This window comes from Urocitellus parryii, chromosome 5 (genome assembly GCF_045843805.1).
Source record: "Urocitellus parryii isolate mUroPar1 chromosome 5, mUroPar1.hap1, whole genome shotgun sequence".
Classification (NCBI taxonomy): domain Eukaryota; kingdom Metazoa; phylum Chordata; class Mammalia; order Rodentia; family Sciuridae; genus Urocitellus; species Urocitellus parryii.
Window position 1 is genome coordinate 203,834,935 of NC_135535.1, and position 25,318 is coordinate 203,860,252.

The following is a 25,318-nucleotide window of genomic DNA, read 5'->3' on the forward strand; positions in this document are numbered from 1 at the left end:
GACTGAAGGCTCCAGGCCATGGAAGCCAGGAAGCCATCCTCTCAATGGGCCTGAACTTCTGTGCTTAAGCCCTGCCCAGGCTCCTTCCTGGAGGCTCACCTTCTGCTCAAGAGCTACAACTCCACGAAGCTGCCAGACCTCAGCTCTTAGGCATCTGCTTGGGCACCTCCTTCCCCATGGAACATCAGTTATTGCCCCTCCCCCTCAACTTGCACACATCTAGAACTCTCTGCTTTGCCAAAGGAATGTGCTTTGGGTATTCACGTTGCCTCCACAGGACCTCTCTTGGGAGCCCTGGTACCACTCTGGTCCCCGTTCAGTTTATATCAGTATTTCCTCTTTCTGACGATAACTGTGGAAAGGAACAGTGTAGTCATCAGCCCATGTTGAGAGTCGTAAGTGTGTGTGCGTGTGTCATAAAGATACTGGTAGAGTAGAAAGAAGGTGGGTTTTTATGTGCAATGGTGGACCTGGATTCGAACCCTGACTGTGCCATCACAGTCCATTGATGCCAACCTAGAACAAACTACTGGGCTCTCTGGGTCTCGACTCCTTCACTGGTAGAGATGGGATCATGATACAGATGCTGTAAGCATGGGCAATGGCGTGTGCATCCGGCCTCCTCTATGGAGCCCTGCTGATTAAGCCCTCCCTCGGGGCCCAGTTTGGGTATTTAATGAGTCATGTTAATGCTGTCATCAACATTCCATCACTACCGACTCCTCTCTGGCTTGAAGTCACCTGCTGTGCAGCTCTGCCACGGAGCAGTTCCCTGGCAGGCACGCCCCAGGCCTTGTTGCCCCTGGTCCAGCAGGCTGCATTCTTGATTCATCCTGGAAGGTTAGTGCGGACCTGTGTCCAGGCCAGGCCAGGGCCTGCATCTCCCTTCCTCAGTGACCGTGAACCCCTTGCTGGTGTCTAGGACCATGTTAGAACCTATGCTTAGCAAGGCTCAACCTGGCTGAGGCCAGGGTGGCTGGGGACATGGTCTCTATGGAGAACAGTCCTCCCATAGCCCCACTGCGGGTAGGAAATTTGTTTAAAACCCAAAGAAATTGAGCTTGTTTTCTTTAGGAAACTGAGATAAAATATTCTGAGTGTCTGACATTTTAACCTTTTGATGTTGCCTTTATGCAGTCAGGAAGCAAATAATCTTCAAAATGATTGTGTGTGTGTGTGTGTGTGTGTGTGTGTGTGAGAGAGAGAGAGAGAGAGAGAGAGAGAGAGAGAGAGAGAGAGAGGAGAAGAAGGAGGAGGAGGAGGAGGGGGAGAACACATGTATGTACATGTGAAGGTAAGCACAACAGTGTTCACTGGCTTCTGTTGTTGGTGGTCATTATTTTGATATTTCAAAGTTGAGTTTTGTGTTTTTTTTAACTTATATACCCAGAGACATCCAGAGACCTCTGGAATATACAGAAGGAGCCAGTCTGTGGAGCTAGGGTGCAGGCTTCATACCTTGCCAACTCTGTCACTTAAGCTCTTTGGCTTCAGTGCCCTTATCTCTGTGATGTGGACAGTGATAAGCTCTTTTCCCTGTCACTGTTGCAGGATTACAGTGTGATCCTGTTTGGACATGTTCTGTAAATTCTAACATTCTATGAGGATTTTACTTAACACTTTGCATTCAGGCATCCAGCTGCCTGACCTGGCCACTTCTCATACAGCATGATCCTCCAGTGTGGCCATGGACCACCCTCAGAATCACCCGAGGAGCTCATGAAGAGTGCAGAATCCCAGACCCTCTGATTGGGAAATGCTGGGTGTGACCAAGGAATCTAAATCTTTAACCAACACCCAGGTTTACTAGTTAATTCTGCCAAACGCTAAAATGTGAGGATCAAGGATGGAGACAGTGTCCCTCAAATATATTGGTTGATTTGTTTCCTCCATTAACAGTGCTAGAGCACCTATCTTATTTCAGGAGCTATTCTGGGGAGGAACAGTCTTTGGAAGCAGGGGAGACACTCAGATGTATACCTCACTCTGACACCATATTCTAAATGTCTGTTGAAGACACATAGCCAGCCCTGAACTCCATAGGACAGGAGGGGACCAAGAGACAGGGAAGATTCCTGGAATTCTTCTGTTTTCTTCTCTGGAAAGAAAAGTTGCACACACACACACACACACACACACACACACAATCTTGTATACTGCTCACCACAGCTCTAAAAGGTACTTACGGAAACTGAGGCTCTGGAGGTTAAGTGACTGGCCCAGGGTCCCATGGAATCTGTGAGTGATGTGCTGGTAAATGTTTAACGCAGGCTTGGAGGGTGGTGAGGCCTGATTTGTGCAATTTGCTAATTTCTATGGTGCAAGTGCTCCCAGCATGGCAGATTTCAAGCCACCAATGTCCTGTCTTTGAAGGGGGCTGGAGAGGGATGCTGACAATTGGTAGGAGCTGGGCTCCAGCTCTCTGCTGTATACAGTTGCCTTTCACACACAGACTGCTGAGGAGTGCCCTCTGTGGCAGTGCGGAGGGGAGAAGCCACTGATTTCCCTACCCCCCTGCTGTCTCATTTCATGAGCATCTGCACTGTGCTTGATGCTAGATGAGGGGAGGTGAGTCTGATGAGACCTCTGCCTTCAGGGTCGACTCAACAGTGATGGGAAAATGTCCCATCCAGCCACCACAGGCCCTGCCAGGAGGCTTCAGGATAGGATTGTCTGTGCTCAAGACAGAGGTTGCTAATGGGGTGCAGGTGGACACAGGAGTAGGGAGTATCTTGTGGAGAGGAAGGCTAACTGTGGAGGCCGAGAGCTGCCACCTATCTTTCCATCACTCATCTTGCCCAGAGTCTGGTCCAGGAGCAGGAGGGTCATGGTCATGGCACCCTTTTCTGAGGGGAGGTTGAGACTGTATATGTACCTAGTTACTGTGGATGTCAGCCACCATCCTCTCCATTTCCTGAAGAGTTCTGGTACATTGTGTCATCAGGTCCCTCATAAACTTGAACTTGCTGCTTCAGCAGACTCAAAGTAGACAGGTATGCAGTCTTCAGGGCTGACAGAAGGCAGCAGCTGGAACTCAGGGCGAAGATGCTGTGTGTCAGGCCTACCTCGGACATGCAGGCTTCCCAGGTGGGAGCACTCGGGGTCAGCTATTGTCCTCTCCTGGCTAAGGTGGTGCCAAAGGGATGTCATAGTGAGCCTCACTGTCCCCTCAGCTGATCTGAGAATGCTGCTAAATCTCTGATTGACAGGCAATGACAAGAAGCCACCAGAAACTAAATGCCCAACAGTGCAGCAGCTGCCCTGGTGACAGACTGAGGAGGTGTCAGGAGATGCCTGGGCCCCTGGCCATTCAAGAGAGAGATGTGGGCTCCTTCTCCTCTCAGCAAAAGAAGCCTACCCGAGTTTTCCAGTTCAACCCACAGAGGGAGGAGCACAATCCCTGGGCAGCTCAGCAGTGGGACAGGTGGGCTAGGGCTGTACCCCTTCTTCTAGGCTAGCACTGTGGGGGGACAGGTGGTACCGAGGTGTGAAGGCGCAGGCATCCCTCCCTTCCCTGAAAGCCTTTCTTCATTCAGCCTGTCTGACACACAGAAGAGGAAGGCAGGGGAAGGGGAGGGAGAGCCACGGGGAGCGGTCACCCTGCACAGGAGCCTCAGGGCTCATTCCCTCCAAGTGTGTCAGTGTCAGCGAGTGAGAGAGAGTGTGTGTGCGCGTGTGTATCAGTGGGGATTTCCATGACAGAAGCAGTCAGATTCTAGGGAGAGAAGGGGGAGGGGAGAGAACAAGAGGGGAGGAGAAAATTGGGGGTGGGAGAGACAGACGGAGAGACAGCAGAGGGAGAAAGAGGGAGAGGGAGAGGAGGAGGGGGTGGAGGGGAGAGCAGAGGGGGAGAGCAGGCGAGAAGGAGCTAGCGGAGAGAGGGAGGCAGAGACAGCAAGAGAGCAGAGGGTGTGCAGAGCGAGGAGACGGAGAGGGACGGACGGAGCGAGGGCAGGAGCGAGCCGAGAGAGCAGAGCAGAGGCAGAGCTGGGAGCGCCGGTCTTCAAGGATCCCCGGGCGTTAAAGGCTCCAGGTTCAGCAGCGCACGGCACCGCGCGCTTGACCGAGGCCGAGCGGGGTCCGGGGGTGAGCTGAGCGCCCAGCTGCCAACCCAGGAGGTGGCGCGGGCTCCGGGGTGGCTGCGCGTCCAGGTGTCTGCCCAGGGGGTGGCGCGGGGCTCGGGGCGGCCGCGCTTCCTCCAGGGAGCCATGGCGGCTGGGGCCGGGGGTCGCGGGGCGGCGGCGGCGGCGCCGAGGGGCTGAGGCGGCCGCGGGCTGCGCCATGGCAGCGCCGGGTTGCGGACCCTGAGCGCGGGCGGCGGGCGCGCACCATGAACTCGTGGGACGCGGGCCTGGCGGGGCTGCTGGTGGGCACGATGGGCGTCTCGCTGCTGTCCAACGCGCTGGTGCTGCTCTGCCTCCTGCACAGCGCCGACATCCGCCGCCAGGCGCCGGCGCTCTTCACCCTCAACCTCACGTGCGGCAACCTGCTGTGCACCGTGCTCAACATGCCTCTCACGCTGGCCGGCGTCGTGGCGCAGCGGCAGCCGGCCGGCGACCGCCTGTGCCGCCTGGCCGCCTTCCTCGACACCTTCCTGGCCTCCAACTCCATGCTCAGCATGGCCGCGCTCAGCATCGACCGCTGGGTGGCTGTGGTCTTCCCGCTGAGCTACCGCGCTAAGATGCGCCTCCGCGACGCTGCGCTCATGGTGGCCTACACGTGGCTGCACGCGCTCACCTTCCCTGCGGCGGCGCTCGCCCAGTCCTGGCTGGGCTTCCACCAGCTGTACGCGTCCTGCACGCTGTGCAGCCGGCGGCCAGAGGAGCGCCTGCGCTTCGCGGTCTTCACCGGCGCCTTCCACGCGCTCAGCTTCCTGCTGTCCTTCGTTGTGCTCTGCTTCACGTACCTCAAGGTGCTCAAGGTGGCCCGCTTCCACTGCAAACGCATCGACGTGATCACCATGCAGACGCTCGTGCTGCTGGTGGACATCCATCCCAGGTGAGGCGCCCGAGCCGGTGCTCCGGGAACTGGGCGAGAAGTCGGTGGGAGTGGGGCTCTGGGTGTCCAGTGTGGATCGTGGGGGAACAACTCTTCCACCAAGCTCCATTTCCTCCTCAGAAAGCCAGGGTCGGGAGGGGCCGTCCAGGGGACTTAGCAGGTGCCTAAACTCCACAGATCAGGGCCACCAAAAACATGGGTGATATTGGACAGGCCACTTTCTGAAGCAAAATCAGTCAGAACTAACTTGGGCTTCCTTGTCCTTGACTGTGTTTATAGCTGTCAGTGTAAGTGACATGGGAAGGCAGTGGGCTCTGTTTCACTGTTTAAGGTTTGACTCTCACCCTGAGAGGGTGGCCAGAGCCTTAGGAAGCCCTTGAGGCTCTTCAAACTGAGCAGGGCTGCTCCTCTGGGCCTTTCCTCTCTCCAGTGTCTGGCACTGCCTGTGTCCTGATCCTCTGTGTGTGTGTGTGTGTGTGTGTGTGTGAGAGAGAGAGAGAGAGAGAGAGAGAGAGAGAGTCCTTGCCCAGATGGAACCAGGCTGTGCCTTTCCCTGTTGCTCTGAGGGGACGGAATTGTGCTCACCCTCCAGAAAGCTCTGTCCAGTGTCACCTGGCCTCGGAGCCTGGAGACTCCTAAGACAGCCTGCCCACCTGCTTCCATCCCCATCTGGTTGCTGTTTCTCAGGAGGGCAGAGGGAGGCAGCAAGCCCAAGTACTGCTGAGAACCTCTGCCATCCCCAGGACCCCCCCAGGGAGAGGAAGGAACTGTAAGCTGAGCTGTCCTGTGCTCACCTGGCTTTCCTCATGAGATTAGGAAAGCAAAGAGGGAAAGTGCTGGTGTGTCTCTTCGAATGCTGCTGTTTATGTCCATGGAAAGCAGGCTCCCCCTCTGTTGCCTGTGACCCTAGGTGAGGGCTCTGGTATCCCAATAGGTGCTGGAGGTGAGGCAGGCAGAGAGCCCTGGTGAGAGAAGCTAGGGCCCTCCTGCTGTGAGCAGAGCTCAGTCTGTCAGGGAGCTCAGTCCCCAGGAGGCACATGTTCCTGCCCAGCACCTAGCAGACCAGAGGTGTCAGTCTGAACAAGGGTTCCTTGCTAAGCTTTTCAACCATGAGCAGTAATGCGCCGTCCTTGAATCTCACCAGGCCTGCACATCTAAAGGCGTGGAGATATGTGTCCATTGTTGCTCCCAAGAACAGCCACTCCTGATTACATGCTAGAACAATCTTCTCACCACAGAGCCTTCCCCACAGAATTACATGCAAAATGCACCTGCGGCAGCTCTCGCTGCCTGTGCCCGGCTCAGTGTGTGGGAGGAACATGCTGCAGCCACACTCGCAGACCTGTCCCCTTCCCTTCACCCTCCCCTTTAGAAGGTGCATCCCTGGGGCTCAGGCCAGGACTGCTCTTAGAAGGTGCAAGTTGTTTAACTCCAGGACTTGAACAAGCCCTAGAGAGGGCCCTCTCACCATGAGTCTCACGGCAGAGAAGAGATGGAACTGGGAAAAGAATCAGTTCCTATTTAGACTAGTTCCTGTTCGACTTCTAGAAGCGGGGGTGGGGGCGGTGGGGGTGGGGGTGGGGTGGGGGGCGGTGGCAGTGTCTCCCTTTCAGCCCATTTAGGGGCCAGGGGCCAGCAACAGATCTCTCTCTCTTACTCCAAGCCAGACACTGTGGGAGCATGCCTGGGGAGATCTTAGGGAAGGGCCCTCCTCTCCCCACTCCCCTCTGGGGGACCCCGAGGAGCTCCTGTACCTATCACCCCAGGCCCTTCAGGGCTCAGGAGCAGAGCCCGCCTTGTGGGAGAGGACAGGTTTCTGGGCAGCCTCAGGCCCTGCCCAACTCCCAGAGGCCCCACTCACGTCCAGGGTCAGGAGGCCCCGCCCGACTCCCATTGCACCAGCTCCATGGATGCTGTGGAGCAGTAGGCCACTCAGTGGACACTGCCTTGTCCCTCCCTGAGGGCTTTTGCCCACCTAGAAGAGACAGACATGCCTCAGGGGACTCCCTGACAGCTCGTCCTCTGGCGTCTGGCAGCTCCAGATTCTTCCTTCACACCAATGCAGAACTGCACAGCTCACTCTGGGGCTGTCTCTGCAGCCCTCCACTGGGGCCTCCTCACCCAATTTGGTGCCAAGAGCCTGTGTGACCGTGGGTACCAGTCCTGGGTTTTCAGAAGTCAGACTTCCTTCTCTCAGCAGCCAGGGTGGCTGGTGGAGTTTGGGCTCCCTGGAAGTTCTTCTTAGCCTCCTGGGACCCGTTTCAGGATCCCTGAGGCCCAGTGTGGCATTTGTCAGGAGGCCCTGGTGGTATCAGCTCTTCCTGCAGGATATTAATGCAATGTGCGGCAAGCCATGCCCCCTTTCTTCAACACCCCCAAACGGCAGGGACCTTCTCTTCTTTAAATACGGCCCTGAGCAGCATCCCGTGCCCCTGCCTGCCTGTGGCATTTCTCCAGTGATTACCTTTTCGAGGCAGGTTGGAGTCTCCAATGTCTGATCCACACCTAGCCCTCCACCGGCTCAGCTCAGTGTGCACTTCTGTCTAGTCCCAACTCCTGACCCGCTACAGCCACCCCTCCCTGGTGCTGCTAGGCAGGGATGCAGGTGCCTGCTCTATCCAGTCCACTGCAGGGCCAGGCTCATTGGTTTGGGTGAAGGACTTTTGAGAAGCAGGAGGCTGAAAGAGGACTCAACCCAGAAGCAGCCTGGGCTCCCCGCTAAAAATTCAAAGGGTCTGCAGGGCCTCCCCTCTATGTCCTATGAACCATGCCCACAGAGGCTGACTAACAGCTGGCTCTGGAGTGTGTCAAGTGGTGGCATTGTAGTCAGAACCTCACCATGCCCTTGACTTTATAGATGAGGAAACTGGGAGACAGGAAGTGAGGCACTCGCCTGATTTAGCAGATCCAGAAAGTAGCTTGAGTCCAGAATCATGCCGTGGTCTGTGGAGCAGTTAGGCAAATGGAGGCTCACCAGCAGTGTGTCTAGACGTGTAGATGCTCTAAACTAAGCTCACTAACTGGCAAATGGAACATGTTCTGTCCCCTTACTTTGGCAAATACACCTTTCCTGCAAGGTGGAGTTCACGCTTAGCCTCTACAGGCTCCTTGGAGGTCAGCCTTGTTCTTGCTGGGGAAAGGGGAGCTGGGCCACCAGCCTCACCTCCCGTGCTGGCCTACCCAGCACTGCAGGGGCCCTGTGCACCAGAAGCACACTGCAGGCTGCAAAGCCACGAACACACGCTGCTCACCAATGCTGCTCCTCAGGCCTAAAGTGAGGCACTCAGGCCGCACAGTCCACCCTCAGAGGCACGGGGCCAGCTGCAGATGCCTGCACACATTTTGGGAGCAGGATCAAGGCATTTGGGCAAAGAATGCCATGCTCCAAGCACTGAGAATTTGGTCTACAATGGAAGTGTGAGCTGGGCGATCCCCTCTGCCCTGTGAACTGGCCATTATATGGGGAGCAGTGTGGATCCCCAAGATGCAGGATCAGGTTGTACCAGCATCCTGGCCCAAACTTAGGGCTCTTTCCTACTGTGAGTCAGCTTGTCACTTGCCTTAAAAGCCGGAAAACCAAAATAGGTCACTTTGTGAGTGCTTGAGCATGGGCTGAGGCTGAACTACAGTCAGCTGGGGTCACTCATGACCCAGGTTCTGTGTGGAGGGCAGAGAGGTAGTTGTGGCTGGAAGGTGACAGCAGAGGTTGCCTCATTCATGACTCTTCAGACCTTCCCTGAATTGCCACCCCTTTCACCTGGTGACAGAGGCCTGCAAGGAGCCTGTCTTTGACCCCAGGAGTCACAATGCTGGACAGCCTCTCCCCTTTGTCTTGCACAGACTGGGGTGGACCCGCCCCAACCCCGATGCAAAGCTGACTTGCTTGCCCCCTGGCCAAGTTGCCGGCTGTGGGTGGGGGAGGCTCAGCCTCTGCCACAGATTCCTCCCATGGGTCCAAGGATTCCAGGTGCCACCACCAGGCCCAGGACTGTCAGAATGCTCAGCATTGGTGATTTCTATGGGTGACAGTGGGGTTGGGGGAACACCCCAGAACCTAGGGTCATCAGACCTGGGATGAGGTCTGGTCCTGAACCGAATTTCCCGAGTGGCCTTAGACATGTCCCAACCCCCTCTGCTGGACCCCAGTGTCATGATGTGCAGATGAGCACAAGACCGGCTCACAGGCTCCAAGATTTCCAGGAGCTTGGATTGCAAAGCTCTGGAGGGAGAACACGGCAGCCAACGCCAAGCGGTTTCATGATGCCATTGCTTTGGGAGTGGGCGAGGGCGCCCAGGCTGTGCCTAAACCATGACAGTGACAAGCCAGGAGCTGGGCTGCTTCCCCGGGAAAGGGACCACCCTGCCTCACTCATCTCCTGCCACCTCTTCTCACCTGGGAAGTAGAAGATCCCAGGGAGGAAAAGTGGAGCCAGCCCCCTCTTTCTCCAAAGTTCAGGGAAGGGGTGATGAGGTTCCCAACTGCAGCTTGGCTTGGAGTCAGTGGCCGGATGCCGGTCCCATCCGCACACCACTGTCTGGGTAGCAGGATCCTCTTTCCCTTGGGGCTGTGAGCTGGGTGGATGCCGTCATGGCCCTAGCGTCTAGTGGCTCTGGCCCAGCAGAGACACGACCCCAGTCTACAGATGCCCTCTGTGCTGCACACAGCCAGGTAAGGACAGTCGCTTGGGGTCCCTGGAGGCCCAGCAGGGTCACAGTCCTTAGGGAATCAGGACTTAGTCTCAGGCACCTGGCTGCTGGCTCTGCCTTACCGCACCCCTGGGGCAGCCCCTGGCTCCAGCTCCTGTTTATAAATGCTCAGGGCAAGACTCTTGCAGTGGGAGAGGAGTTTCAGGGCAAAGTTGAAACATAGTATGGAATTATTGAATAAGTTTCTATTGAATGAAGAATGAAAATTAATGGCCAGCATTTATTGAGTACTTACTGAGCTGGGAACTGTCCTCAGTACCTTTTGCATTAATTCGGTTATTCCCAGTGTAACACTACAAAGTAGAGACTCATTACTCTCATTTTAGAAATGACTAAGCTGATGCACAGAAAAGCTGTGTAACTTGCCCAAGGCCACACAGTAATGAAGTGATGGTGCCTGTACTTAAATCCTGAGGTCTGGCTCTGGTTTTTCATGCTTAACCACTAGGTGAGCCACCAAGAATGGAGGCCAGGCCAGTGGAGAGGTTTCACACCATGGACCATCCTCACTTTGTCTGATAGGGTTAAGATGCTCATAGTCCACTTTTTAAAAAATCTATTTTAGGATGCATTTCTAGCTCACGGTCATCTCTTTAGAAAAGATCACTTAAAAAGTGACTGAGTTGGGGGCTGGGGTTGTGGCTCAGTGGCAGAGCGCTTGCCTAGCATGTGTGAGGCACTGGGTTCGATTCTCAGTATCACATATTTAAACAAATAAAAGAAAACAAAGGTCCATTGACAACTAAAAAAAAAAAAAGGTGACTGAGTGAGTTTTCCCAAGATGTTCCACTCGTTATGTATTTCCTGGGTGTGAGGCTTGGAGCCTAGAACCATGGTCACCACCGACGTATGTGACAGCAGAGTGCTTGCCCTTTCATGTCCCCTGCTGCCCAGGCCTTCTGGAAGCAGGAAGTTATTTTTACAGCACAGGGAGTGGCCCTGGTCATCTGAGCCTGTGAAGGGTCCATTTCACTCCTTCAGGTCACCAAAGTGCTACTGTCCTTCTGAAGGCCCTCGAAGCCTTCCCTATTCCCAAGGATCTCTTGTGTTTTGGGGGAGAGGTTTTCCATGTGGCAAGGTGAGGGGGCTGCTGCTCACCTGGAGACAGCTAGGTTCTCGGCCCTGAGTTCCTCCTGGGAGGACCCAAGGAGCTCTGTCCCCCGCAGTGGCTGGCCAGCCCTATCCGTCCCTATGACGAACAGCAGCTCTCGTTATGCCTGTTGTGACAGCCCCTGAGATAAATGAGAAACTGGGTTCAGGGAGGTCAGGTGACTTCCAGGAGGTCACACAGCTAAGGGCAGAGCTTCAGACCCCTAAGCCAGAGCTCCTTTCCCTACAGGGTTGTTCTAAGCCCCTGGGAGCTGGCAGTCTGTCAGGTCACAGATGGAGAGGGCCCAGCCCCAGTTGCTCTGGGGTCCTCTTCCTGAGTCCTGTGTATGAATTTGGTGCTTCTTTTCAGGACATGCCCAGAATGCTCTGCTTGTCGTGGGGGCAGTGTGCAGAGATGGCACGGGACACCTGGCTTGCGTCTTGCAGCACACCTGTCATGGATAGCACTGAAAGTCCTGGGGGAAATGCATGCGTGGTCAAATGAGTGGGCCTCCGTGGTGGGGACTAATGCTGAGCATTGAGCAAGACAGGATCCCCATTTGCCTGGGTCTCAGGGCTTCCCAGGCTTGGGACTTGGAGTTTTAAACCAAGATAGATGAGTTGGTCACCTCCTTACACCCTGGCCTGAGAGGGGGGAGGCGCAGGCATTCCCCCCTCCTCCCTGCAGGTGTCACCTGAGCCAGAGGACTTGGGTAGAAAACTTGCAGGCACTCAAGTGCCATCAGAAAGTCGGGAGATTAAAGCCCATCTCTGGGGATGTGACTTTAGCCCCCACTGTGTGCCTGCCATGTTCTTCACGTGTCCTGGGGGGAGAAATCCGAGTCCTGGTGCCTCCCTAGGAGACATAGTGATTCAGACTGTCAGCAGGTGTTGCTGAAGGCTGCAGAGCCAGTGCCTGGACTCCTGCCACCACCCAGGGTCTTGGGACTGAGAGGGGCTCCCAGACATGGGGCTTTCCTTTTAAAACCAGGACAGCGCCCTGCAGACCATTGAGAATGCAGGACTGTCGTGTTTAAACAGGACATCTGCCACCACTCACCAACTGTGTGATCTTGGGAAAAAAAATCACTTAACTCCTCTGAGCCTCGGTCTCCTTATCTGAAAAATGGGGACTATACTGACATCAGCCCTCAGCTTGTAGAGTTGTGAGTATCAGATAAACAAATGCACGTGAGCTCCTGTCACAGGGTCTGGCGTGGCACATACTGAAGACTTGGGAATGTGGCTGTTGTATTAGTGATTAGGAATTGATGAGCAATATTAGTCATGAGCAGTGCATTTTCAACCCATATGAAACCTGTTCCTACCAAGCTCAGCTCCCAGTTCCTCTGTGAATTCCTGGAAAGGCAAAGTCAAGGGAAAACAGTTCCGGGCGAATTTCAGGACCTGTCAGTCCAAACCTGCACGGCGTTGTCCATCTGCGCCGACAGGAAGTCTGAGTAGAAGAGTTCTGAGCACGTAGTAAGATGATGGGTGCCCTGGAAGGACAGGGGCTGCCTGGGTGCTGCTGGTGCTCCTGGACCTGGGTCTCCAGAGGGGTCTCCGCTGCTTGCTGTGGTTGAGCAGGGGGCCTATTTTCAGACCAGGTCACTGGCAGCTGGTGCCTGGCTCTGCCAGGTTATCTTTGCTTCCTGGGAACGCTGTCCACAGTTTCCTCCTGGCCATCTTTAGTCAGTTAAATTATTTAGAACATACACATTAAAAGAACCTGCCCAGGTTGGGTGCCATGAGATGGAGCCCATGGAGCCTGGGCCAGCTTTCCTTCCGGGGCCTCCTCACCGTGATAACAGGCAAAGTAGCTGTAGCTCCCACTCCTCCTGTCGCTGCACACAGTGGGTCACAGAGCCTCTGCTTTTCGCAGGCCTTTGGTACCAGTTCTGGGCCGGCCCTGGAGTGGATCAAAGCAGGAGCAGGTGTGGCCAGAGGCATTGGTGGCTCCCATTTCCTTTCTCCAAACTGCTCCCTGATTCCACGAGGACTTGGTGGTCTCCTTGCTGCTCCAAACGCCATCTCTGGAGGAATCGGTGACCCAACTAGATGGGCTCTCTAGCTCCTGGCAGGGTTGAGGTGTGAGGAAGGAAACAGGCTGAGGATGTGGAGGAAAGGAAGCCCCAGGCCATGCCGCGTGCAGGGGCGCGGCACCCCGGGGAAAGGCCAGCTTTGAGTCACATGGATGGGGTTCAGCCCCCCTGTCGGCCAGCCGAGCAGGCTGTTTGGCCTCACAGAACTCATGGTGTTCATTGAAAAACAGGGCGGATGAAAAGCACCCCGCGGGCCTGATCCACTGATCGGGGTGAAGTTGAGAACTAGAAACTCTGCTCGGTAAGAGCGGTTCCGTGGGCTGGTGCGTAGTAGGTGTGAGTGAATGATGCAAGTGTAGCAGGAAGAATCGATTTTATTGGGACTCACTTAAGCACAATTGCTCCTGCTTCACGTGCTGTATGGGCTGAATGCATCTCACGCATCTGTGTGCTGACCTGGCCTTATGGTGCGTACAAGAGAGCACACACATCCAACAGGCACTGGGAGTTGTTATATTACAGACGATGGCCTCAGGCTTAGCAGTGTCCCACAGCCTGCTCACGGTCAGGTCACACAGCTGCAGCCAAGTCTCGACCCCAGGTCTCTTGGGCTCTGTAGCCCAGTGCCTACTCTGGAAGTCACTGTGTGGGTCTATCAGAAGTACCTCAGTGTGAGCTGGCAGGCTGCCTGTGAGTCACCTTCCCTCTCTTCCACACAGTGTGCGGGAGCGCTGTCTGGAGGAACAGAAGCGGAGGAGGCAGCGGGCCACCAAGAAGATCAGCACCTTCATAGGGACCTTCCTCGTGTGCTTCGGCCCCTACGTGATCACCAGGTGAGCTGAGCCCTGGTGTGAGAGGTTGGGGCTTAGGAGAGCAGAGCAGGCCGGGACCCTTAGCAAGAGCACCCTCTCCTGGCCCCAGTTCTTCTCCAGGATGCAGTGGGGTCACAGGGCACTCACCTGAGTCTGTGTGTGCTTTTCCTCTTCAGCCTTGGATTCTTTTTATGATTATTAATTATTGTTTTCATTGTGCCCAGTTATAGGGTACAGTGATAACTGGATGCATGTGTACAATGTGGAATGATCAAATTGGGGTGCTAACATTTCCATCTCCTTAAACATTTTTTTGAATTTTTTTATTACTAAAGTAGGAATTGAGTGTGTTTATGAGGGACAATGTGATGTTTCAAAATGTGTCTTCAGTGTGCACTGATCAAATCAGGGTCGTTAGCAGTGCCGTCTCCTCAGCATTACTTCAAGTCTGGAGGCTTTGAGCTGTCTCTTGTAGTTGTTCATGAAATATGTAATAGGTTGTTGGGAACTGCAGTCACCCCACTGTGCTGGAGCGTATGACTGCTGTCTGCACTGTTTGGGGACCTACAGTCCAGCCTGTGATGTCCCTGCCCCCTTCCAGCTTTAGTAATCCCTATTTCACATCCAGATGGACTTAACATCCGTCCATAGGAGAACGTGTGGATTTGTCTTTCTGTGTCTGACTCATCTCACTCAACACAATGTTGTCCAGTTCTATCTATTTTGTTGCAAATTTCTTTTTTCTTTTGGGTACTGAGGGTTGAAACCAGGGGCATTCAGCCACTGAGCAGCATCCCCAGCCTTTTTTTTTTTTTTTAATTTTAATACAGAGTCTTATTCAATGGCTTAGGGCCTTGCTAAGTTGCTGAGGCTGGCTTTGAACTTGCAATCCTCCTGCCTCTGTCTCCCAAGCCACTGGGATTACAGGTGTGTGTCACTGTGCCTGGCCAAATTTCATTCTTTTTATGACTGAAAATTCCACATTTTCTTGACCCTTCATGTGCTGACCAGCATCGGGGTTGATTTCCCATCTCAGCTACGGTGAACAGTACCGCAATAAACACGGGTGTGTAGGTGTCTCCTGGGGATGCTGGTTTCATTTCCCTTGGATGTACACCCAGAAGTGGGACAGCTAGATCATGTGGTAGATCTCCTTTCTTGAGGACCCTCTGTACTGTTCTCCGAGTCCAACTTGAATTATTTCAGGTTAGACTCAGAACCAAAAAGGCGTGAGAGACCCCTCACCCCCAACTCCACTGCATTCCAAATCACAGCCTTCCAATCCTTTGCCTAGGCCCACCACCCCAGGAGGCCTAACCCACGGAAGCAGGAAGAAAAGCAACAGAGGCCTGTTCTAGGCCTGGGCTCCTGCTGCCCACTGAATGCTGGTTAGTGCAGCCCCGGGTGTCCCCAGCCAAGACACTGCAGGCTTGGGGAGCAGGTCCTGCACCCAGGTGGGCCACCTCTGCTGGAGCTGGGACGTTTCTCATGTTCTCAGATGGTCTTGTGCTCCCCAGAGCTGCAGCCCGAGCTGGCCAACTGCAGGCCGCTGTTCTCGGGCTCACCTTCCTCAAGCCAGCCCGCCTGGGCCATGACATTGCCCCGTATCAGCCTCAGCCAGAAAAAAGAAAAAGATGACTTATCACCCAGTCTGTTCTGTGGACTGAAGGCCAGTGGCTCCACAGTCTGGGAAGTGGATGGTAGCCAAGAACTTCCGTGTTCTCTGAGGAGGTGGACAAGGAGCTTCTGTCAAGCCTAGAAAGTGGGGTCTGTACAGAGTTGTGTGTGTGTGTGACAGACAGAAAGACATGGAGACAGCACAGCCCAGCATCCCAGTGAGCCCCAGACCCCTCAGCTGCAGGGTCCTGGAAGAGCACCGCTGCCACACGGTCACCTGGCACTCTGACACCCTGGGAGAGGACCCCACTGTGGACAGTTCTCTGCATCCTCCCTGTGGTCCTTACTCACGCTGAAGCCTGGTTTGCTCTAGTGTCAGCCGCTGACCCCAGTTCTGCCCTCTGCAGCCCAGGAGAAGGCGCTTTGCTCCCAGACCTTGCAGATGGGCAGGGAGCCGCCTCCCTGCACCCAGTCAGTCCTCTTTTCTTCCTCAGACCAGGCTCCGGTGCCCCCCGCTCTCTCTTCCCTGGTGTGCTGCTTCCTTCTGGGAGACCCAGCTGGCCTCATCCTACCATGAACACAGGACCTAGAACTGCCTTCGGGTCTCTGGACAGGTTGATCTGTGCAGAGCAGACTCACCAGTTCTTCCTTCTGGAACTCTCTATTAGAACTCAGCGTCACGGACCTTCTTTGATGTTTAACAGCTTCCTGGGCTCCACACACTGGATGTCAGGAGGGTGGCTCCCCTCTCCAGCCCCCCAGTTTTAATAACTGAAAATGCCTTCAGACATGGCCCAAGATCTGTTGGGGACCAGAGTTTTCCCTGGCTGAGAACCATGGATGGAGACCCACTAATCCAGCCATGGAGCCAAAGCTTTCACAGAACAGAGTTCTCACAGGACACAAGCCCCTGCACAGTGACAGAGGAGAACAGGTCCCCTTGCCTTCCCGGGAGGTGGAGTGTGTGGTCAGCAGCGTGGCTGCGGTGTGTGCCTCCCAAGCCAACCCCAGCTCCGCCCCTCCACTGCATGACCTCGGGGCCAGTGCCCTGGCCTTGCTGGGCCTCCAGAGGGAGTGTGGGTCATGAGGGTACAAGGTCCCAGAGCACTGGTGTGGGTGGCTCAGGCCTGTGTGGATGACATCCCTGGTCATGGTCCTCCCTCCCTCTGATATCAGGCGTGGGCTTCTATCAGGGGAAGGGAGGTGTGGGCTCACGAGGTGAACTTGAACGCTTGGAGAACAGGTCATAGCTCCAGCTTCAAATAATCGGATTTTTCTCTGGGTTAATCTCATTTTCCAGCTTTTCCCATTTTTGTTTGTGGCTTGATTCCTTCAATAGTGCCCAGCAATACTTTTTTAGTAAAATCGATGGTAGGTTCACAAGTCAATGTGGATGGATGGATGGATTTTCAGTTTTCTGTTGCCAAATGGGTTTGATGTATTTTGAGTTTTAAAAAACATGCACATAACTGTTCATCCTTCATGGGGATAAGCAGCAATCTACTAGGAGAAAAGCCGTGCACAGGAGTCCTCATGAATACAAAATATGGCTCTGGTGAAGCCATGCTGGCCCCAGCGCCACCACCCACTGCTCACACGGGAACCCCCAGGGACTCACTTGGCCAGTGGCACTGAGGGCACGGCTCCGGTACAGGCGCCAGTGCTGCTCTCTGCCGCCTTCCTGTCCACAGAGATGAAAATCAAATCCAACTGAGGCAGCAACAGACGGATGTTGGGGAATTCAGAAGGAAAAGCTAAGAGCAAGCTCTTGTCTCTTAAGCCAGCCCAGGACTGGGCTTCCCTGCCGAACCCTGCAAGTCCCACTCGGTGCCTGAGGCTGTGCCAGAGCTGGACAGGTGCCCTCTTGACCTAGTTACATGCCCCTCATACAGACGAGGAAGCCGGGGCTTGGTCAGGCTCCGGGCTGGCACCCTACCCGTGAGTGATTCATCCAGGGTGACCCTGGACGAAGATCGGATGGTGGCTAGAGACTGTGGCACCTGGCAGGATGGGAATACTGACACAGAAGGGGGCTTGTGCTGTGACATCTGTCACCCTTTGAGCCGATTGAGAAGATCCATCTGACCGGGGGAGCTCCTGCTCTTTGTCCCCCATCTTTTCACATCTGCTTGACGACTTTCTCAGATCAGGAAGCCCCGTCTCAGCCTGGAGCCCAGCGTTGACCAGGATCGTTCAAGTCTCCAGCTTTTTACTGGAGATCACAGTCTGCGAGGCCATACCTGCCACCTGGGGAACACCTGTCCTGTGTCCAGGGATATCGCCACATACCATGCCTCACCTGGGACAGCTCTCCTGCAGGGTGGGAATACTGAGGCCCCCGGGGGCTCGGATCCTCGTCTAGGTTCAGAGAGGTGAGCTGCCCAGGGACACATGAGCAGGAGTGGCCAAGCCAATGGTCAAAGTCAGCATCAGCCACTCGGCTATAATTTATCCTTTGGCCCATGCTACAGCTCCAAGACTTGGGGACCAGGCACTGGAGACACAGAGATGCCCCTTGGACAGGTTTTATCCCCTCCTACTATCAAAACACCAGCACCTTGGCATGAACCCAGACAGCACCCAGGCTCTCCTGGTAAAGCAGGCACATGGATTTTCTGAGTAAAAATGGCGGGTCCACATGACACTGTCCCCATCTCCCACCTGACTGGCAGCATCTTGTGTGGCTGAAGCAGAGCCCAGGAGGCCATCAGCGCTGGTGGCAGAGCCGTTGGCAGACCTGGTTGGTACGTGCTGACCAAGTAGTGGCTCTCATAAAGATGGTCTCAGAAAGCCCACGGCACCAGCTGGAGAGCCACCCGTAGCTGTGCTAGGGGGTGTGCGATGACAGCGGGGGACATTGGCAAAGGTCTTAATAGGAGTCTGACACCTCTGCTGCACAGTCACACTGGCTCCCGTGTCCTCAGATCCGGGGTCAATAGGACTCTCCCTGGAGCGACCGAGCAGGACCACAGCAGCCTCCTCGAGAAGCACTCGCAAGTATTTTCTGAACCGAAGTTCACGGATCTAGAAGCAGTTGTCAGGCCGTCATCTCTGCAGTGGTCTATGCTTACAAATAACTGTGGCCGTCTTAAATCATTGCAGTCAGGCTTCGAGGCATTTGCAGATCTGACAGCTCCATTATTGTGGCTTTTCAAAGTAATGGGATCATGTGGCTGGGAGAGAGGTTCAATGTGCAGGTGGCTCCTGAGTGTTAATATTCTATCAATAAAACCGCTTTTCCATTCTCATGCCTCATGAAAATTTCAAGCATCAGCTTATGACTTTCAGGTCTGCAAACATGAAGGCTAAGTTCTCCAAAAGTCTTGGGAAGACAATGAGCTGGCTTGCCGGGGAGTGTTCTGTGGCCTGTGTTGTGAAATGCACAGTGTGTGTGTGTGTGTGTGTGTGTGTGTGTGTGTGTGTGTGTGAGAGAGAGAGAGAGAGAGAGAGAGAGAGAAATGGGACAGACAGATCATGAGCACAGACTGTAGGAAGAGAGGGCTCTAATTTACTGCTTTAAAATCAGTATTTGAATGCAAAGGTACTTGGCTTCTTGGAAGCAGAAACTGAGTCCAGGCGTGGGCAGGCCCTAGTCACTGGTGCCCACGGTATCGGTTCCTGTCCTGGTTCTTTCATGTCCTGGCCCAGAGCCTGGACACAACACCGCTTTGGCTTTGTCTCTGTAAATTTGGGAGAATGATATGGTGGGGTGGGTGAGGCTTGTGGTCAGTTGGCAGATCCTGAGCCCCGGGGGCCAGGAGGAAGTGCTGGTCGGGGGCTGCTGTCCTCCCCCCAGGACTTGCTCTCCTTGGGGATTCCTGTCATGGAGAAGGTGGGGACATCAGTCTCCCCAGGGTCCAGAGAATGCCTCAGGGTTCTTGAAGATGTGTCCCCATCTTCCTTCCTTCCTTGCTGCGTGAGGTGAGAGGACCCGGTGAGTGAGGGGCCATGGTGGGCGGCCTCCTGTGTCCAGTCCCTCTGCTCTGACAGCCAGCTAGGAGTGGCTAGCCAGCAGCCTCGTGGGGCTTACTGCCAAAGAAGAGCTCTGGCTCCCGGGACACATAGAGAGCAGGGGTGTAGAGGTGCAGGCAGGTGCACAGGGCTGGGGGCATGAACTGGGAGGCACTTTATATCCCCAACACACACACACACACACACACACACACACACACACACACACACACACACACCGCAGCCCAGAGTTCTTCCATAAAGGGCAAAAGTGCTGGCACTGGAGTTGCCTGAAATGCCTAAAAAGCTGAGCACCGCCCCTGCCTGTCCTCTCCCATCCCAGTGCTGTCCCCTCACCTGGCCTGCTCACAGGGGACCAGGGGTGGAGATGCGCTTGTCGTGTGCTCAAAATGCCTGTCTGCTTTACACCCAGGGGCCACGTGGGAAGCCCTCCTGGTGCCTAATGGGCAGGTCTGGCAGGTAGTAGGAACAGTGCGTATGGGGACAGGCCCTGCTTCCTGGAGGCTGGGGAAGGAGCTTTGGCAAACCCCCAGCGTCGTCCTTGGTACACACAGGGCTCTAGGAATGGGGTGGGGCGAGGTGCCATTTTGATGTTGTGGCCAGGGACTCCAGGAAATCCAAATACTACAACCATCCCTCACCCCTGTGGGTGCCTTCGGGGTCTCAGTCTGTTAGGGCTGCCAGAGTAGTACCCCAAACAGAAGGGCTTAAACAACAGGAAGGCACTTACATGTGGTCCTGGAGGCCCAGGGTGGTGGTGTGGACAGGCCCGCTTCCTTCTGGGACTGTGAGGGACAACTGCCCTGGGCCTCTCCCCTGGCTGTGGGCGGGTGGCCTCTGGCATTCCTTGACATGCCTCTCCCCAACCTCTGCCTTCGTTGTCACCTGCTGTCCTTCCTGTGTGTGTGTGTCTGTGCCCAGATTCTCGGCTTGCCTGAGGATGTTAGTCCTGTGGGTCAGCCGTGCCCACCCTCTCCCTCAGACCTGCTCTTCATTAGTTACATCTGCAATGACCTTGTTTTCAAAGGTCACAGTTCTGAGGTGCTAGAGGTATGGCTTCAACGTATGAATTGGAGGGTGACACAATTTAGCTCATCACAGGTGTCGTGACAAGAGGAAATGCTGTCTCGCTGTATTAACACCTGAGCCCAATAACTCCAGGCCCCGTGCTAGATGGCAGCCGGGGGGCTTGCACCTGTGGGGGGGGGGGGCGCTGCTGCTCTGCAAGTTGCCCCGTCTGTCAAATGCTGAGGCCACCAACCCACTCTGACCACCAGAGGGAGGGGTGGGCAGGGGACTGAAATACGCCACTCGTGTAGCATGGAGGAGTGTAGAGTGTAGACTGGGACTGATCTGAGTCACGGAATCCTGTCTTGTCGAGGAGGGTGTAGGAAGCGGTGTAGGAAGCAGTGGCGGAGGGGACTTGGTGTTAGAAGATGGGCTAAAGTGTTCCCTCTCTAAAAGGTCATCCGGGAGGGACCCTGTGGTCAGCCCCACACCTACCCAGATCTGGAATCAGGAAGAAACAGTTGGGCAGTGTGGACACCCTCGCCTCTTCTCAGCCCCCATAAGGAATGGAGCCAGGATGGGGCAACGTCCTCCACGGAGGGGGACATCCCAGCGCCCCCTGCTGGAGACCACAGGGAGCCTCGTCCAGCTCTGCGCTCACCCAGCTTCCCTTTGCCTGGGGCCTGACGAAGGAGAGACCTGGCTTTTCAGAGCAGTCCTTGCCCTGTGCGCTGTAGGGAGAGGCCAGAGGCAAAGTCAGGAGAATTGTAAGATCAGAGATTGTCCATCAAGGGCTTGACCCAAAGAGCACCCTAACTGGGGAGTGTTCGTGTGGAGCCGACAGAGGTTTCCAAGTGCCATAAATAGATCATCTCCATTTTCCAAATGATGAAATTTAAAACTGCTCTGAATAATTTTATGCTGTGAACTCTTCAGAATCGTCCGATGATGATTTTGCTCTCGCTGGATGGGTTGATGATATGCAGCTCTTTAATTTGGGGGAGAGTTAGAAAAGTTACCCGTAGAAGGCTAGGCACGCTGGGGCACGAGTCGGCCAGGCTCAGCAGCCGTGTGCTGGCCCCCAGCTAGTTCTCTGTGAGCATGAGCTGTGGATTCTAAATTCAAGGATTTTGTCTCTTTAAATTCATCACTTCTCAAAAATAGGTCTCATAAAGAACATATTTCCCAAATGCGCACAGTCCCACTTCCTCATCAGGCTCCCGAGGACCTGAGAGGAGACGTATCCACTGTGCCCTGGGGGCGGGGGCAAGGGAGAGGGAAATGGAAAGGCAGCCAAGGGCCTCGGATGGACTGGCTGGAGGGACTCGCTGGAGATCTGCTCGGGAAAGGGGCAGTTCCGGGGAGGAATGGAGCCCCACAGTTCCCTGGGGATCAGGACGTCCAGCTAAAGCCGGCAGCAGAGTTCAGCTCTGGCTCAGCTCTACTGAGATCCATGCTGCAGATACTCAGGTAGAAGAAGGTGCCAGAATCTCAGAGTAGAATACAGGCCTGGACCTACCGTGGCCACTGATGTGCTGTGTGATATTGGGCAACATCCTCCCCTCTCTGGGTCTTGATGACAATGGGCAGGGGAGAGGGTGGTTTATGATCTCCAAACTCTCTCCCAGTTCCGAGTCTTTGTTTGTTTGTTTTTAAATCCCATGTTCATGCTGGACCATGGCCAGATACGAGGGTGCTGAACACTAACGTGTCTGTTTATGCAGCAGGAGGCTCTCACCCCTCACAACCTGGCATTGGCATCATTGACTCGTGCCAGGAGGACCCTGAGAATTGTACTCTTGGACACAAGAGCTGTGACTTCTTTTGTCCTCCCCCAGTGAATGAGGGTCATTTCAGGGTACCCGGACCTTGGTCTTATCAGAGCCCCCCAGAATCCCAACCTTCTCAGCCAGCAGGTTCTGTCCTGCTTTGAGCTTCAGGCAGTGTCACCAATGACCCCCACCCCTTTCCTGCACGGCCTTGCTAGGAAGGCAGAGCAGGCTCGGGGCAGTCGTGCCAGACTCTGCCGCTGGGAAAGATGACGGGACCATCTTGCCTACACTTCTGGCTTTTCATATAAGACCTGAGTTCCAAGGTGTGGAGAGAGATTCCCAGGGTCACACCAGGTGAGCCGCGGAGCCGGAGCCAAAGCGAGAGCACCATGAGCTATCAGTCTGTTTCATAGTGAAGCTTGGGATTTAGAGTTGATCAGAGCTGAGTTCAAATTCTGCCTTTGCAGTTGGCCAGCCATGCAAAGTTGACCGGCAAATTATCTGACCTCCTGGGACATGTTTCTTTATCTGTGAAATAGAAATAAAGCTTTCACGGTGGTACACACCTACAATCCCAGCGCTCAGGAACCTGAGGCAGGAGTTCAAAGCCAGCCTCAGCAACTTAGTGAGGTCCTAAGCGACTCAGCAAGACCCTGTCTTTGAATAAAATGCAAAAAATAGGGCTGGGAATGTGGATGAGTGGTTAAGCACCCCTGGATTCACTCCCCAGTATTAAAAAAGAATAAAGGAAAAAAATAAAGAGATATGTCACGTCCCCCAAGTTCGAGGGTGCAGTATCTAGAATAAAAGAAGAGCCTGTGGCTGCCCACCATCATGGCTGTGTTGTCCTTGCTGCCTGAGAGGTGGTCTCTGAGCAAGGGCCCGTGGCCAGGAAGCCGTGGGTGGGTGCAGACTGGAGCCTGCCTGTGGCTGCCCACGTTCGTGCATGGCTATGCTGTGAGTGACAGTGACGTCCCCGTCTCTCCGCAGGCTGGTGGAGATCTTCTCCGCGGCGCCCATTGGCCCCCACTGGGGGGTGCTGTCCAAGTGCTTGGCCTACGGCAAGGCTGCCTCGGACCCCTTCGTGTACTGCCTGCTGAGACACCAGTACCGCAGAAGCTGCCGGGAGATTCTCAACAGGGTCCTCCACAGACGCTCCATCCGCTCCTCGGGGCTCACAGGTGACTCTCACAGCCAGAACATCCTGCCGGTGTCTGAGTGAGGACCGCTCTCCCGCCGGAGGGTTTGGAGGGAGGTGGCCTGGAGAAGAGGGAGGCGGCTGGGCTCCTGGGCAGACACCCTGCCACCGCCCCCTGGCCAGCCCAGGGCTGTGTTTCCCAGGCCGTAGGGCCCAGGGGCTACTCTCTGGCCCCTGAGGGTGGAGGCTGGATTGTCCTGTGTATCACCAAAGGATGCCACAGGGTGTGCTCAGGCCTTTCCTCCTGAGAGGCCCCCAGTGGACGACAGTGTGGTCACTGTCGAGGATGCAGAGTGCTGGTGGCAGTGGAGAGCCATGCGTCCACCTGCTTGCTGACCACTGGATGTGGGGCTCCTCGCAGAGGAAGAGGGACGGTCTCCATGGGACATTTCAGGCCTGCCCAAATGGAGGCTGCAGTGACCTGTGGCCCAGACCTGGTGACTCCTTTCTACTTGGTAGTGGTGGCTGCTTTAACCCAAATATTATCCAGCTGGGACCCTTAGCAGGGACCCTGGGACTGTACACCCATGGGAAAAGAGTTGGACCGTTGGTGGCTACTGACGGCTGCCCACCCATTGTCTTAGGAACGGTATATTGGATTCAACTTTTATCCCCCACACCCAATAAAAAGAACTGATGTTTGTGTGTGTAGACAATCTTAGCATGAAAATGGTTTAAACAGGCAGGTGACACATGTACTCGGTTCTTTGAAGTCTGACCAGGAAGTCACCTTCTTGTGAGTTACATGCCATGAATGTGGAAGGCAAGGAAAAGCAGGAAGAAGGTGGCTGATGGGTCTCTCTCCTCCCCATTTGTGACCTGAATTGACAGGAAATGTTTTGCCTTGTTTTATGCATGTGGTCCAGCACACCCTTGAAATGGACAGGTGAGGACTGACCAGAGCAGGAAGCCAGCCTTTATTTTTAGGCATTGGGGCCCATAACCCTAGGGGCTCAATCGCCTAGTTTCTTTAAGTCTATCTGCAGAAAGCAAAGGGTGTCCAAGGTCATCCAGAACGTGCCCTGTGCTACTGATGAGAGTGAAACTTTGACAGAACGTGTAACCGTGATGCTTAGCTAATCCAGGACCAACCCCTGTCTTGATCTCATACAAACCAAAATGCGTTGGCATAGGTTTGGGCCATCCTGTCTTTATTTCCATTTTAAATCCGTCTGTGAATGCACAGAGCAGTTATTGCTCAATCCTAAAGTGATCCTTCAGGGTGGAAAGGATGCAGCCGCAGAATCAGGTGTCCCACTCTCTTACATCCTAGCCTGGGAAACACTGGGGCAGGACACCGCCCACCAGGGACCTGCCGGGAGAGCCTGTTGGCATTCCCTACTGGGCAGCCCCAGTATTTAAAGGCAGAGAAGGGTTTGCAGGGCTATCTGGAAAGATACCCTCTTATTAACACTTAGCTTCTCATTGAAAAGGCAGCTCAGCCAGGCCAAGTGTTGTCTGGTTCTAAGGTTTCCATGGAGACCAGAATGGAGACAGATGAGCCTTCCCGGTGCTGGCAGAGGCACGTCACGCCTGTCTGGGGGAGTCACTGGGGCACATCCCTCCCCTTCTGTGAGTGGGGTTGTCATGTTGGTAGTTTCCGATCAGCCATGGTGGAAGTTTCTGTACCATGAAAATCAGCTTCAAGTCAGGCCTCTCTCCCCAGGAGCCGGCTGTTAAGCATCTACCAGCACACCACTGCCACAGTGACGGTGTGTTGATGAAACGAAACCACTCTGTTCAGAGCCCATTTGGCCACTCAAGTTCAAATCGCAACAGACACACCCTTCAGAGCTTTCCTAGTGACAAGCAGCTGTCCACTCACCATTGTCCCAATGCCAAAAGTGCTGTTGAGGTTACAGTCAGGCAGGGGCCAAGACAATATACACAATTGAACCTGACGGGAGAATCTCCCTTTTCTCATGACTACTCCAAAGCTGCGCGGGAGGAGAGGGTGAGCCTGGGGATGCGGTCAGTGGGCGGTCAGACTCTGTATTCATCAGTCATTGGTTTGGAGTGACGCTGTGGCAGATCCTCTCTGCTTGCTCTGCACAGGCATGAGCTGTACTTCTGGTGGCAGCTAGGTCTCTCTTCCTCTTCTTT

The 25,318-nt window shown here is 54.8% G+C and overlaps 1 protein-coding gene across 1 annotated transcript; it reads left to right on the forward strand.

Annotated features, from left to right (window-relative positions):
- The first annotated feature begins 4,330 nt into the window (after positions 1-4,330).
- Gpr26 (G protein-coupled receptor 26) lies at positions 4,331-23,239 on the forward strand. Its single transcript, XM_026384312.2, has 3 exons — positions 4,331-4,998; positions 13,556-13,669; positions 23,008-23,239. The coding sequence occupies exons 1-3, from the start codon at positions 4,331-4,333 to the stop codon at positions 23,237-23,239; spliced, it is 1,014 nt and encodes a 337-aa protein (XP_026240097.1).
- The last annotated feature ends 2,079 nt before the right edge of the window (positions 23,240-25,318 follow it).